The sequence below is a fragment of the Aquarana catesbeiana genome, linkage group LG02 (assembly GCF_042186555.1).
Source record: "Aquarana catesbeiana isolate 2022-GZ linkage group LG02, ASM4218655v1, whole genome shotgun sequence".
Taxonomy (NCBI): domain Eukaryota; kingdom Metazoa; phylum Chordata; class Amphibia; order Anura; family Ranidae; genus Aquarana; species Aquarana catesbeiana.
Window position 1 is genome coordinate 391,931,122 of NC_133325.1, and position 11,309 is coordinate 391,942,430.

Genomic DNA, 11,309 nt, shown 5'->3' on the forward strand with positions numbered 1-11,309 from the left:
TTTTACAGCAGCTAGGATTGCAAAAGCCAGGTCCTGGTGGTCACCTACAATCCCCTTTGACCTGGTGAAAACTAAGTTGTCATGGATCATGGTTAATGAACGCCTTTCAAACCATATTACTTGACAAACAGTCCTTCTTTGACAAAGTTTGGGAACCTTGGATCAATTATCTGTCGGCTGCCTTATGGGGTACTATTAGGCAGCTATGTTTTGATTAGCTAGGGTGCATGCTTTACTTTCCTCTACCCTTCATTACCTCCTTTTTTCTACCTTTTTCTTCTTTTCCGGTTCTTTCTCTCCGCTTTGTTTTTTTGCCTCCCAGATCTACCAGTGAGCCAAGCAATATGAGACATTATGCCACAAGTGAAGTGTTGTAGGTGATGCGGCACAACCACGGTTATTATTCTGGCCTCTTGATACACCCTCCTATCCCCACCAATTTCACAACATATGGGAATATACACTCACATTATTAGGTACACCTTGCTAGTCCCGGGTTGGACCCCCTTTCACCTTCAGAACTGGCTTAATTCTTCATGGCACAGATTCAACAAGGTGTTGGAAACATTCCTCAGAGATTTTGGTCCATATTGACATGATAGCATCACACAGTTGCTGCAGATTTGTCAGCTGCACATCCATGATGTGAATCTCCTGTTCCACCACATCCCAAAGGTGCTCTATTGGATTGAGATCTGATGACTGTGGAGGCCATTGGAGTAAAGTGATCTCATTGTCATGTTCAAGAAACAAGTGGTGAGATAATTTGAGCTTTGTGACATGGTGCATTATCCTGCTGGAAGTAGCCATCAGAAGATGGGTACACTGTAGTCATAAAGGGATGGACATGGTCAGCAACAATACTTAGGTGGGCCGTGGCATTTAAACGATGCACCATGAGTACTAAGGGGCCCAAAGTGTGCCAAGAAAATATTCCCCACACCATTACACCACCACCAGCCTGAACCATTGATACAAGGCTGACAGGAGTGGCATGCAGTGTGGTCTTCTGCTGCTGTAGCCCATCTGCTTCAAGGTTCAATGTGTTGTGCGTTCAGAGATGGTATTCTGCATACCTTGGTTGTAACGAGTGGTTATTTGAGTTACTGTTGCCTTTCTATCAACTTGAACCAGTCTGCCCATTCTCCTCTGACCTCTACAATCAACAAGGCATTTTACTCCACACAACTGCCGCTCACTGGATATTTTCTCTTTTTCGAACCATTCTCTGTAAACCCTATAGATGGTTGTCCGTGAAAGTCCCAGTAGATCAGTTTTTGAAATACTCAGACCAGCCCGTCTGGCACCAACAACCATGCCACGTTCAAAGTCACTTAAATGGGATGTAAACCCGATTAATGAAATTTGAGCTGGGCACATATATATATGCAGTGTTTTCTTATCTCTCTTCAAAGCACTGTGACTTTCTCTTGCTCCGCTCTTCTGTCATCAACATGATAACTTCTGACAAGTTCTCCGTCAACTGAGATAAAACCAGGCTGAATTTTGTGTCAGGGAGGTTGCTGTAAATATATTAAGACAGCTAAACTATTCACAGAACAGCTCTGAGTGTCTCTGCCTATTTGGAGGGGGGGGGTGCCTTTCCTCCAATCAGCTGTCTTGGCTGTGTGCCCAGTCCAAATTCAAACTTTTCAGGCGTGGACTTGCGTAGGTCAGTGGCAGCAATTGCTCTCACACCTCCACTCCCTCATTCTTTCAATTCAAATCTGGATGATGGTACTGTTACTCGTTGCATATTAGTTTTCAACTTTCGGCCACACTCATTAATTACTCAATAAAAATTATTGGAAAAGAAAAATTTAAGTGAATGTGGGTTACTTCACTTATTGTACATTATTTCTTAAAATAGAAAATTAAGTCCTAAATGTGTCTTTTCAGAGATACCGCTTTGCTCAGTGTTTCCTTGGGATCTGGAAATTCTTCTCAAACTGTAGCCAAGATTATCCAACACCCTAACTTCACAGCTGCACCCATATACAACAATTTTGCTTTGATCCATCTCTCAAAGCCAGTGTGGTTCAAGTCTTCTCTTACACCCCTGTGCCTGCCCCAGGTGATCCAAGACCCTGTCCCAGGCAGTGTATGCAATGGCTCAGCTGGGGATCTTCTTTCAGGTAAAAATACAAGTTGAAGGTAAATACACAATAACACCAAACTATGTACCCATGCCAGTTTTCAATGGACTTGTGTAAAATTGCATTTTCTGCTACAATTTGCTTCATAGGTGATCCAGTTTACATGGCTTCTACAACGGCTTCAGAAGAGATTTGCCCTAAGCAATCACAGAATGGGACAATATACATTACACCCACCCTAACCATAAAACAAATTACTCAGGTAATTTTAGCTGCATCCTACCTTCTGGAGTGCATGTATACCTCTGCAGGCTTCCATGTGCAAGAACACACTGGGGGCTCTCTCTGTTAAAGTCATTATATTTGGTGCAATTTTATATCATATTATTGCCTTGCTATAACTGCCTTGAAAGTCTTCGGATTGACAAAAGCTCCCAATGGTCACTCAGGCACATACGAGATGTGAACCTTTAGTGGTAACCAAAGGTTTCAGCATATCCTTACTGTTGGTCCTCAGAGCTGACCATAGACAATGTAGCTGAAGGCTCCCAAAGTGTCCAGGCTGCACAGTTAGGTATATCAATGTTCATGAATACTTTGAGGTCTAGTTATAAAAAAAAAAATTTAAAAATTGCTTTGTGAATGTCTCAGCATTTATGTAAAAGCCACACAATTATACTCTTAATGTTTGTCAGTTTCTATAGTTTCTTTTGCTGGGCATATATAACATTTCCTAACATTCAATCCTAAGGGAAGAAAGCTTAAAGAGTTCTGCCTGGGGAATACATTTTTTTAAGTCAGCAGCTACAAATACTGTAGCTGCTGACATTTAATATATGGACACTCACCTGTCCAGAGAGCCCACGATATCGGCACCCCAGACGATTGTTGGTTCGGCTATTGGGTGCTGCCGCGGCCATCTCAACTAAGGGAAACCGGCAGGCGGTTCCCTACTGTGCATGCGCGAAGTGCACTGTGCTTTCTAATTGACCCAGGAGCAGAGGAAGGGGGGCCAAACTTCCAAGGGACGGCGCTGTCTCCCAGAAGTGGGGACGGGAACTTGTCAAAAGCAGGTCCCCGAAAATAGACAGAGGTTCCACTTTTGGGTGGAACTCCGCTTTAAGAACATTTCACCAGAGTAGTTAAAAGCATTGTACCAATCGAGAAACCAGCCAACACTATAGGCTAAGAACATTTGACCAGAGTAGTTAAAAGCATTGTACCAATAGAGAAACCAGCCAACACTATAGGCTAAGAACATTTGACCAAAGTAGTTAAAAACATTGTACCAACAGAGAAACCAGCCAACACTATGAGCTAAGAACATTTGACCAAAGTAGTTAAAAACATTGTACCAATAGAGAAACCAGCCAACACTATGGGCTAAGAACATTTGACCAGAGTAGTTAAAAACATTGTACCAATAGAGAAACCAGCCAACACTATGGGCTAAGAACATTTGACCAATTAAGCCTATGCTCACAATAATGCGGTGCGGGAAACCCCACTACCGGTGAGCGTTTTGCAGCATACCAAATCTTAGATGTAATGACTGTATTATCTTTTTTATTTTTTAGGCATTCTTATTTCTATTTTCATCTGGTGATGCAGCCAACAAGTCTGTTGTTTTTCACAATCAATATATTACATTTTTAGTTTTGGGTTCGATAATATGAGGGAGACCTCTGCACTGAGTGTATAGAGAGTCCTGTGCTCACCCCAACAGTGTAATGATTGGATCAGCTACTAGAATGTGAATTGCTAAACAGAACTGACACAATGTTGCAAAGACAGAACACTGGTGCCTCCTTTAGGTGATCTGATGTTCTTATGTGAAGAATTTCAGTCCTGTAAACTTGTGAATAAGGATGAGACAAACACCCCTCGGTTTGGTTCGCACCAGAAAAATTTGTACGAACACCGTTAAAGTCTATGGGACACGAACATGAAAAATGCTAATTTAAAAAAAAAAGTGCTAATTTTAAAGGCTTATATGCAAGTTGTTGTCATAAAAAGTGTTTGGGGACCTGGGTCCTGCCTCAAAGGACATGTATCAATGCAAAAATTTTTTTTAAAAATGGCAGTTTTTTCGGGAACAGTGATTTTTTAATGCTTAAAGTGAAAGAATAAAAATTGAAATATTCCTTTAAATATCGTGCCTGGGGGGGTGTCTATAGTATGCCTGTAAAGTGGCACATTTTTCCCAAGTTCAGAACAGTACCACAGAATGACATTTCTAAAGGAAAATTTGTCATTTAAAACTGATCACGGCTGTAATGTATTGTCGGGTTTGGCAATATAGATAAAACTCATTGAAAAAAAGGGCATGGGTCCCCCCCCCCCCCCCCCAGTCCATTACCAGGCCCTTTGGGTCTGGTATGAATATTAAGGGGAACCCCGAACCAAAATTAAAAAAAAGAAATTGCATGGGGGTCCCCTAAAATCCATACCAGGCCCTTCAGGTCTGGTATGGATTTCAAGGGGAACCCTGCACGAAAAGAAAAAAAATGGTGTAGGGGTCCCCACCAAAATCCATACCAGACCCTTATCGAGCACGCAAACCTGGCAGGCCGCGGGAAAAGAGGGGGGACAAGAGAGCGCCTCCCCCTCCTGAACCATACCAGGCCACATGCCCTCAACATGGGGAGGGCCTCATCCCCACAACCCTTGCCTGGGGGTTGTGGGGGTATGCGAATAGGGGGCTTATCGGAATCTGGAAGCCCCCTTTAGAGCCCCAGATCCCACCCCCCATGTGAATTGGTAATGGGGTACATTGTACCTTTACCATTTCACAAAAAGAGTGTCAAAAATTGGGAGCTTGGGACAAGTCCTTTATTAAAAAATAAAAAAATAAAAATGTCCTGCAATGTAAATTCAGGCCGCCCGACGGACCAAAAAAAAAAAAAAAGAGCTGCAACAGTTCCGCCTCCATGGGAGGCTCCCGCCAAGTGACGCTTCTTCTGGGTGACAGCTGTTATATAGCTGAGGGCGGGGCCATCCGGTGACGTAAACAGGTGACCCCGCCCCCCTCTGACGCCACGGGGAAGCTGTAACATAAGGTCGGCAAGTGGTTGACATTTACCAATGTACATTTTTAGTGATGATGGAAGTTCATGTTTATGTTGGAAGAAGAATACAATCCATGTTTCTAAGCACAATCTCATTGTCCCTTTTTTGCCCCATCTTCATGCCAACTAACAGGGCCAAGATTGAGACACACATGGATCTCCACGCAAACATTTTTTTATGGTTCAATGGTATGTCGGAATTAAACCTCCGTCTTCTTGAAAATCACATATGTTCTGGTGCAAATATTATCCACTTAATGACCGGCCTGCCGCCTTGTACTGAGGACGGGGGGCGCTGTAGCCAAAGCGATCTGCCGGTACATCGCTGCCTACTCCCAGGTTTAGGGCGCGTGCATATTCACTTCCACTCGGCTCCCGCTGTGATTGTACACAGCGTCCCGGCCAATGATTCACACCCAGGACCAGCTGATCGACTGTTTCCAGAGCTCTGTGTTGGGTTGTGTACAGAGAGAGTGATCTGTCAGTGATCATTTTTTTTGTCATTTTTTTTAGCACTGATCACTGTATTAGTGTCACTGGTGATGTCAGTTCCCTCCAGCGGCAGTTAGTGTCAGATCGCATCCCACAGTCCCACTATAAGTAGTTTATCTCCGCCATTTGTAGTATAAAACAAATAAAAATTCCAGTACATATCCCATAGTTTGTAGACGCTATAACTTTCAAGCAAACTAAGTGTATATTGATTGGTTTGCTTGAAAGTGCTAAAAAAATGACAACAAAAATGATCACTGACAGATTAGTATCAAAAACATGTAACAGAATACATTTAGAAAAAAAATATGAATTCAAATTTTTTTTTGGTTATGTTTTTTAGCAGAGAGTTTTTTTTTTAATTATTATTACAGGGGTAATTCTTTCATTCCTGTTGAAAGAATGTGCCAGTTATGCCCAGGTCACAGTTTGGAACTACTGGAGCTCCACTTGAAGACATCTCTCTTTGTTTAAAATATATGCCATTTGGAAATATTTTTGTCAGGACATGATGTTCTTGGCTTAGCACGGGCACAATGGCAGGTGTTCTTTTGTCTTATGTAGGTCACAACTATTCTGCCAAGATGGCAAAAACTGTATATTTCAGACTCATGAATGGAGAGACATATCTGTGATGGTGAGCCACCAAAATCCACAATCACGCAAAGTGGAACATGCGCCACCTGAGCCGTTTTTGCCTCTTTACGCATGTAACAGCCTTTGCCTCTCCAAAGAATTTGAGGAGCACCATTTCCCTCAGGATGTCTTCTTGAAGGAATACCTGTGCAACAGTTCCTGTACAGTAATCTAGTGAGTGAAGGTGCTCACATAAACTGTAGCTCAGTCCACTATGCTGAGCCAACTGATATTACAGACATTCCTCCAACTCACATTGGACTACATGAGTCTTCCCCTAGTTCTTCCTCTGCACATGTACTGGCACAGAAAATCCATGCCCCATACTTTCAAGTTTTTCCTGAGAAGACAAAAGCTACACTGAGGGCATTTCACAAATTTCCCATATGCTTCAACTGTGGCCGGTACAGATGACAGTGCATATGCGTTTTCTAGCAAAGATGTGGAGGACAGTGGACTTGACACTGAACAGGATGCAGCAGGTGGTGGCATCAGCACTGGAGAGGGTGCTGTGGGTTGTGGTATCGGCACTGGAGAGGGTGCTGCGGATGGTGGGCTCGGCACTGGAGAGGGTGCAGTGGATGATGGGATCGGGCACTGGAGAGGGTGCAGTGGATGATGGGATCGGGCACTGGAGGGGGTGCAGTGGATGATGGGATCGGGCACTGGAGAGGGTGCAGTGGATGATGGGATCGGGCACTGGAGGGGGTGCAGTGGATGATGGGATCGGGCACTGGAGAGGGTGCAGTGGATGATGGGATCGGCACTGGAGAGGGTGCTGCGGATGATGGGATCAGTACTGGATAGGGTGTAGAGGATGATGGGATCAGTACTGGAGAGGGTGCAGTGGATGATGGGATCGGCACTGGAGAGGGTGCTGCGGATGATGGGATCAGTACTGGAGAGGGTGCAGAGGATGATGGGATCAGTACTGGAGAGGGTGCAGTGGATGATGGGATCGGTACTGGAGAGGGTGAAGGGAGTGGAAATTTCGGCACTGCAGAAACTTCACACAACAATAAATGTCTTTCCATATCCACCCTGCGTATAATTGTTCTTTTACAGAGGTGGCAGTGATATTCTCCCACTGGCAGGCACGGAAGGCTGCACCGGAAAGAGGTTTTTGTCTGTAATAGAAATAACATTTTATTTGCAGTTTATTAATATAAGCAATTCATACAACTTTCTCAGTGTGCACATTTGTAGATTTAAACCTTAAAAGCTACCTTTTTTTTATTTTTTTACAAAACACACATTTCTGCTAAAAAATAAAAACATAACAAAAAAATTGATCCATATATATTGTACTAAATATATTCTATGTATTTTTGATACAAAAAAAAAAATCCCAATAAGTGTATATTGATTGATTTGATTGAAAGTTATAGCGTCTACAAACTATGGGATATGTACTGGAATTTTTATTTGTTTTACACTACAAATGGTGGAGATAAATGACTTATAGTGGGACTGTGGGATGCGATCTGACACTAACTGCCGCTGGAGGGAACTGACATCACCAGTGACACCAACACAGTGATCAGTGCTAAAAATACTGGCACTGGCTGGGAAGGGGTTAACATCTAGGGCGATAAAGGGGTTAAATATGTTCCTTAACTAGGTGTAAAGTGTGCACAGTGTGCTGCTTTATACTAATGATCACTGACAGATCACTCCCTCTGTACAGAGCTCGCTGTTGAATTTCAACACAGAGCTTTGGGCTGTGATTGGACACAACCGATCAGCTGGTCTTGGGTGTTAATCATTGGCCGGGACGCTGTGTACAAGCGGGAGCTGGGTGGGGCTGAACATGCGTGTGCCCTAAAAGGAACCAGCACATCGATTTGCCTACAGCGCCCCCTATCCTCAGTACAATGCGGCTGGGCGTTCGTTAAGTAGATAATATTTGAACAAGAACAGATATGATTTTCAGGAAGATGGAGGTTTAATGGCGACATATCATTGAACCGTAAAACATTTTTTGCATGGAGATCCATTTGTGTCTCAATCTTGGTCCTGTTAGTTGGTATGAAGTTGGGGCAAATAAGGACAAAGAGATTGTGCTTCGAGACATGGATTGTATTATTATTATACAGGTTTTATATAGCGCCAACAGTTTGCGCAGTGCTTTACAACATGAGGGCAGACATTACAGTTACATTACAATTTGGTACAAGAGGAATCAGAGGGCCCTGCTCATTAGAGCTTACAATCTAAAAAGGAAGGGTCAATTAATACAAAAGGTAATAGCTGTGGGGGATGAGCTGATGGAGGAAGTAAAACAGTGTTAGTTAGAAGCAGGATAGGCTTCTTTGAAGAGAAGGGTTTTCAGGGATCGTCTAAAGATGGAGAGATTAGGGGACAGTTGGACAGATTGGGGTAGGGAGTTCCAAAGGATGGGAGAAGCTCTGGAGAAATCCTGGAGGCGAGCATGGGAGGGGGTGACAAGGGAACTAGAGAGCAGGAGGTCTTGGAATGACCAAAGAATGTTCTATGAACATTCTTCGGTCATCTCAAGACCTCCTTCTCTCTTTGAATGTTTTGTGTTCTTCCAACATAAACATGAACTTTCATCATCACCAAAAATGTACATTGGTAAATAATAAACAATTGCTTTTACAAGGACAGCACTTTAACAAAGTACAAAACCTCCCAAAATTATCTTGTATTTCTGCAAATCCCAGGCTTAACTGATAGTAACAACAGAACGGCTCAGTATGTAATGCAGACTGCAGTCACTGGAGCTCCACTCTACACAGAAATCATGTACAGCAATCATGTGACCTCCACTTGCTTTAGTGGAGCTCCAGCTGCAGAGATTCACAATAAAGTTCAGTAAAAAAAAAAAAAATGGAGTGGAGGTTACATGCTTCCTGTCATCAGTGGAGCTCCACTCTGCAGCCAGACCCCTCTCGAATAACATGATGGTTTTTTTTTTCTTTTTTAACAGAAAATTTTTTATTAGACAAATCAGCATTACAGTACAAAATAATATAGTACATTCAGTGAAATAAGAATATAGACAGGAAAAATAACCATCATCCAGATGTTTTTACCCCTTTCTTCCTTTACAGATGGACACAGGAAATGCTTTGGTGTGTATAAATACGGCAGACAACACGTCTTATATACAGGGAATGTCACCTTACTTGTCTAATGGAAGTATCATCATCAGCACCTGCATCAGTTACGCTAATATTGGACCAGCTGTAGACTGGATTAGATCATGTATAAATGAAGAATTGCAGAATTAAAGAAGTGGCTTGGATAAGCTACAAAATGTTTTCAACATTACAGAACAAGTCAAGCTGAGGCCTGGTTCACACCTGTGCAGTTTGCGTTTGATTTATTTTTGCAGTGCGTTGTTGCGTTTTTCAATGTTTCTTATGCTTTTTCTTTTTTTGGCCAATTTGTTCTTAGGCAGATTAAAAAATGCACTAAATGCTCTTCTGTAGCATCTCCATTGAAGTCTATTGAACCAAAAACACACTGTTTTGCGTTTTAAAAAGTCCCTGACCCTTTCCAACAAAGCAGCAGCTGAAAAAAGCATAGACGTGAATGTGTCCCATAGGAAACAACGTTAATTGGACCGTAGTGCATTTCTGCAAAAAGCACATTAAAATGCATAGGTGTGAACCAGGCCTGAACATGACTAACTACTCCTAGTTATACCATGAGCTGGATAAATGAGCATCTTCACAGATATAAATGTACTGCATATACATTTTAATTAGACCACATTCTAGACTAGTTATAGTTACTGTATATTGTAGTTGTAATATAATGCTGGCATGGATATTTTAAAAGGGTGTTTTCTAGAGGAATTTTTTTTCTTTTTACGATGTGGAATACCAGGGCAATATTCAAAAGCATCCTTGTTTGCAGTTCTAGCCGGTATATTTATCTTCCAATTTTAGTGTGTTTTTAAAGTGTAACTCAACTTTCATGGGAAAAAAAAAATAGCAAGTAACAATAATAATCTAATGTTCAACTGCAACTCAAGTGATATTGTAATTGAATGTTATTAAAAATTACCTTTTCCTATTCTATCTGCAGTGCTGTAATTTTCTGTAAAATTCAATGCAAAATGGCTACCCGGAGGCAATCTGTTTGTATACAGAAACCCCCCCCCCCCCCCCCCCGAAATATCATTTCCTGCTCACAGATTTTCCCAGAAGTCTGCAGTAAGATACAAGTCAGATTTTGGGCATCCCCTGCAACAAAAATGTCATTTTTGGTGAGATACTCCCAATAGGAAATCACGTCTAAAAGGGATGCAGACCCTCAGAGCCCTGCAAGTGCAGCAGCTGATAATTATAAAACTACCCCCATTACAGACTTATTCTGCACATGCACACAGACAAAAAACACACAGATATTCCTTCAAAAAAACAAAAAGGTAAGAATCTGCAACAAAGTTTGTTAAAAATCCTTGCACTGTACATAGATCAGTATTCTATATTCTCATGTGTTCAGTGAGTGAAACGTGTTGGCGTGATTACATCACCACGCCTGGGCATCGGTCATGCCAGGTCCCCTATCCATAATGCTGCTCTACGCCAACAACCACAGCAAATTGTATCACAGTATTTGCATACGGAAATGGGACTAGATGACAGCACAGCCAGTGTAGGAGAGATGGCAGCTTTATCGGGAGAATTGGGGACAGATGAAGTGGTGAGAAATTTGTAGCAGAGGCAGTTGGGCATACCATTAGCTGTGCTGCTAACCCTGGGGACTGTGTACTAATGCACCTGGAGGAGTAATCAATGTGAACTGATGGCATGCGTATGCTTCAATCACCACTACCTTACTGCTTGCCTAATGCTCTGTCCTTACTGACACTATCCTATTTGCTCCCTGGCTGTTGCTTGCTATTTCATCTGCTTTGAGGCTGCTGCAACACAATGGGAAATCAGCGGATTCACAGTTGTTTGCTACATCATAAGGACTACCCATTACCTGGGATAATTTGTTGCCTATTAGCCCTTTGTGAAGGGCTTTTAGCTTGCTAGCT

The 11,309-nt window shown here is 42.4% G+C and overlaps 1 protein-coding gene across 1 annotated transcript in view; it reads left to right on the forward strand.

The window, feature by feature from the left end:
• The window catches only part of LOC141128122 (transmembrane protease serine 11D-like), a 152,973-nt gene extending 142,632 nt beyond the window's left edge, over positions 1-10,341 (forward strand). The window contains exons 9-11 of the mRNA XM_073615214.1: positions 1,900-2,135; positions 2,246-2,358; positions 9,367-10,341. Coding sequence (XP_073471315.1) covers positions 1,900-2,135; positions 2,246-2,358; positions 9,367-9,546 — 529 coding nt within the window. The 3' untranslated portion in view covers positions 9,547-10,341. The remainder of the gene's footprint in view (positions 1-1,899; positions 2,136-2,245; positions 2,359-9,366) is intronic.
• The last annotated feature ends 968 nt before the right edge of the window (positions 10,342-11,309 follow it).